This window comes from Fukomys damarensis, unplaced genomic scaffold (genome assembly GCF_012274545.1).
Source record: "Fukomys damarensis isolate Sample0158 unplaced genomic scaffold, DMR_v1.0_HiC HiC_scaffold_38917, whole genome shotgun sequence".
Classification (NCBI taxonomy): Eukaryota; Metazoa; Chordata; class Mammalia; order Rodentia; family Bathyergidae; genus Fukomys; species Fukomys damarensis.
Genome location: NW_022939829.1, coordinates 1 through 3,342, shown reverse-complemented (window position 1 = coordinate 3,342; position 3,342 = coordinate 1). Strand labels below are relative to the sequence as shown.

Here is a 3,342-nt window from a genome sequence, read left to right as displayed (position 1 = left end):
GCCGCCTTTTCCAGCCATGGGTGAGCTCTACGCTTCAGCAACAAGACCCTGTAGATCTGGAGAGCACTGGGACTGAGGGGAGCATTTCTATGGACTTGGAGCCTTCCATATACTATTCTCAGCCTCTGATGAGACCAATAATCAAGCAAGAAATCTCAAATTCCATGAGTACTTCTGAAGAACGGGGTGGTCCTTTGGGGCCAGTCTCCTCCAGGCACGCCTTCCTGCCGTGGGCAAACCCGAAATTTGAGCAACAATTCTCTGCGGGTCCAGAGAGTGTTGCCATCCAAGGGCATATTCCTGGGGAGCTTCCCAGACATCTTCCCCAGGCCACTATGAGACAGAAGGTCCAGACCATGTTCTCAAGTCTCGAGGGTGCTACTGTTGAGGGAGGCATTTCCGAGGAGGAGTCACTGTCTCCCACACATCCCTCCCATTTCTTAGTGAGATCTAAAGTTCAGGAAATGCCCTCAACCCTAGAGAGTGCTGCTGCTGCTGAAGAAAGCATTTCTAAGAAATTACGGCTTCTGAAGAGTCCTTCCCACTCATTCCTGAAGTTCATGGCACAGCAAATCTTTTCAGATAGCTCTAGTACTGAGAGGGGAATTTATGTGCGTCCTCCGTCTCCAAGTCTCCCTTCCAAATCTTTGTTGAGGCCTGAAGTTGAGCACCAAGTTTTCTCAGGTTGGGAGAATCTCGACATTGCTGAAAGCATTTCTTTGAAGCATGCTTTAAAGTCCCTGGGGAGGCCTGCAGACCCACAGGAAAGTCTGTCATTTTCAGAGAGGGCTCCTATGAAACAGAGCAGTTCTAAATGGCAGGTACCTTCCTGGCATTCCCCAGGGAGCCTTAGGTACCAGCCAGACGTCTCCTCAGTTTCTGGCATCTCTTCTGAAGAATGGAGGAGCTATGAAGAGCAGCTGCCTTCCAGACACCCTTCTGAAGCCTTAGGTGGGTTTGAATTCCTGCCACCAGCAGGCTCAGTGAATGTCCCTGTTCAGTGGAGCAACCTCGGGGAACACCAACCTCCTAGGCATTTGCCCCAAGCTTTTGCAAATGCTGAGTATCAGCAGCAGGTTTATCCAGGTGCCATGAGTGCCGCTGCCGACGTCACCATCTTTGAGAACAATTCTGGAAGCTGGTTCCCACCAAAAGGCCCAGTTTCACCAACGAAAACCAAGAAACACAGCCAAGGCTCCGAAGATTTCACTCAAAGCATCTCAACCTCAGCTCCTAAGCCAGGGAAGTTTATCACTGCTCGTACCTGGAAAATACCCTTTTCTAGGGATACTTACTATAAGGGGGAAATTCTTCAGAGCGGTGATAGAAGTAATGATGATCATTCACATTTGCTCACCAGTGAAGCTGAAGCTGATGTGGAAAATCTTCCTGGAATCCAACAGAAAAGAATGTCTTCTCCACACAGCTATAAGAAGGAGAGACCAGCTAGCTTTACCCAGCTTCCTTCACTGCCCTTGGGCCCAATTTCATCCAGTAGAGGCAGAGAGCAGCAAATGAGAAGAGGTGCTTCCCAGGCGTTCCTGGACACCACAGACAGTCTCACCACACCACCTACCCGTGTGGAGAAGTATCAGAGCAGGGCCAAATATGAAGGCGTGGCCAAGAAGCAACCAACTTACAAGATCCCAGGTGAGAGTTTTAGCTCTCCAGGGCAGAGAGGTACCAAATGGAGGGGAGAACTGGAAAGAAAACCCTCGAATGGGCCTTACAGTCTATTCTAGCTTTGCCTTCTAGGGCTGGTGTGGGGACTGGGGACAGGGTAGTGCCACTTTCTTAATTCATAGATTTGGAAGGAGTTCATCTTTATTCTTCTGCCAAGGAGGCATTGTGCTGGCCATCTCTCCACATCCCATATGGATAAGTGTCCGTCTCCCCATTGGCTCTGCTCCACCCTCTGTATATCATACTTTTGGGTGGAATAGTATGCTTTGTCAAAATGCTTTTATCTGTCTTATGACCCTCCTAATTGTCATGTGGATTTTTAAAGGCCAATTAATTCAGAGCACTACGTCCAGGCTCTTGGCCTGAAATCTTAATGTACTGTAAATATACCTCCACAGTTTCTTTGCTCACCTGGAACGCCTACGATTCAGAGGTGGGTGATCTTTGGAGCAAAATTCTCTCCCCAAACCTTTGAACTTTCTCCCCGACACATACTCTTGTCTATTCCTCTAGCCGTACCTGCCTAACCACACGTTTGCAGGACGGACTATATAGTAACACACTGTATGAGATTTTCCTCAGAGTTGGAGGCATGACATCAATAGCCGAAGCCTCTGGCCATTTTGGAACTGTCTCAGTCCACCTGACAACCATCATCTTGCCCTGATTTGGGGATGGGGGGACAAAGAAAGGGAGGGGTCCAGTAAAAGGCCGTTGTGATCTTTTTTTTTTTTTTTTCTTTTTTTTGTATCGGGGATCGGACTCAGGACCTTGTGCTTGTGAGGCAGGTGACAGCACCACTGAGTTAAATCCCTGGCCCCTTTTAAGCACAGAGGGTTTTTGTTGTTTGGAGTTTTTTATTGTTGTTTCGGGGCAGGGTCTTGCTAGGTTAGTTCAGGCAGGTCTTGAACTCACGACATAGCCCAGACTGGCCTCAAACTTGCAGCCCTCCTTCTGCCTCAGGCTCCAACGTGCTGGGATGACAGGCACGCACCCCTAGGTGGGCTAAGCACCGCTTCTTAAGTACCCAGGGGATTCCTGCCTTGCCAGGTAGTAGAGAGGGCACAAAAGAAGGGGATCTTTCTTTACTTGATAGTTATTTATTTTCATTTTGCAATCAACAAGGACCCCATTTGGGCCATCACTGTGGGTAACTCCCTGCCAGATAAAACCCTGCCTGCTTTGCTTCCATTCTAATTCTTTTTATTCCTTTCTCAGGAAAACCTGTCCGGCAATCAGATTATTACGTCTCAGATCCAGCTTGGTTTACCATGGCAAGGCAGAAACACGAGGGCTCCCAGGTGTACACTCCTGTGAAAGAGACCAAGACCAAGAGCAGAGCTGGACCCAAGACTGACACTAAGGAGTATAGACATGGAACAAGACCCGAGGCAGCCCAGAAAACACCCCAGAAGGTTGCTGGAGCCACTGATTGAGCTTCCATTGGGGATTTGCCAGACATGCAGCAACCCCCCCCCACCACCAAACCAATTTGAGAGTATTAATCAAGTCAAGGAGACACTTCAGGGGACAAGACTAGGCTTTGTACTTACATAAATATAACCTGCTTTATGCAGTTAATGGGTTTATGAAAAGTAACTAATACAGGGGGAGGGGAGGATTTTATATCAAATCCTGTCCTAAATATTCTAGGGTAAG

General features: G+C 48.3%; 1 protein-coding gene across 1 annotated transcript; it reads left to right on the top strand.

Annotated features, from left to right (window-relative positions):
* Window positions 1-6: 6 nt before the first annotated feature.
* LOC104865354 (acrosomal protein KIAA1210) lies at window positions 7-3,298 on the top strand. Its single transcript, XM_010628865.1, has 2 exons — window positions 7-1,650; window positions 2,902-3,298. The coding sequence occupies exons 1-2, from the start codon at window positions 90-92 to the stop codon at window positions 3,117-3,119; spliced, it is 1,779 nt and encodes a 592-aa protein (XP_010627167.1). The 5' UTR covers window positions 7-89; the 3' UTR covers window positions 3,120-3,298.
* The last annotated feature ends 44 nt before the right edge of the window (window positions 3,299-3,342 follow it).

Excerpts from the sequence above, each read along its gene's own strand:
- LOC104865354 (XM_010628865.1), top strand. The coding sequence starts at position 90 with ATGGACTTGGAGCCTTCCATATACTATTCTCAGCCTCTGATGAGACCA. Across the intron at positions 1,651-2,901 it reads ACCAACTTACAAGATCCCAG|GAAAACCTGTCCGGCAATCA; the intron begins GTGAGAGTTTTA and ends TTCCTTTCTCAG.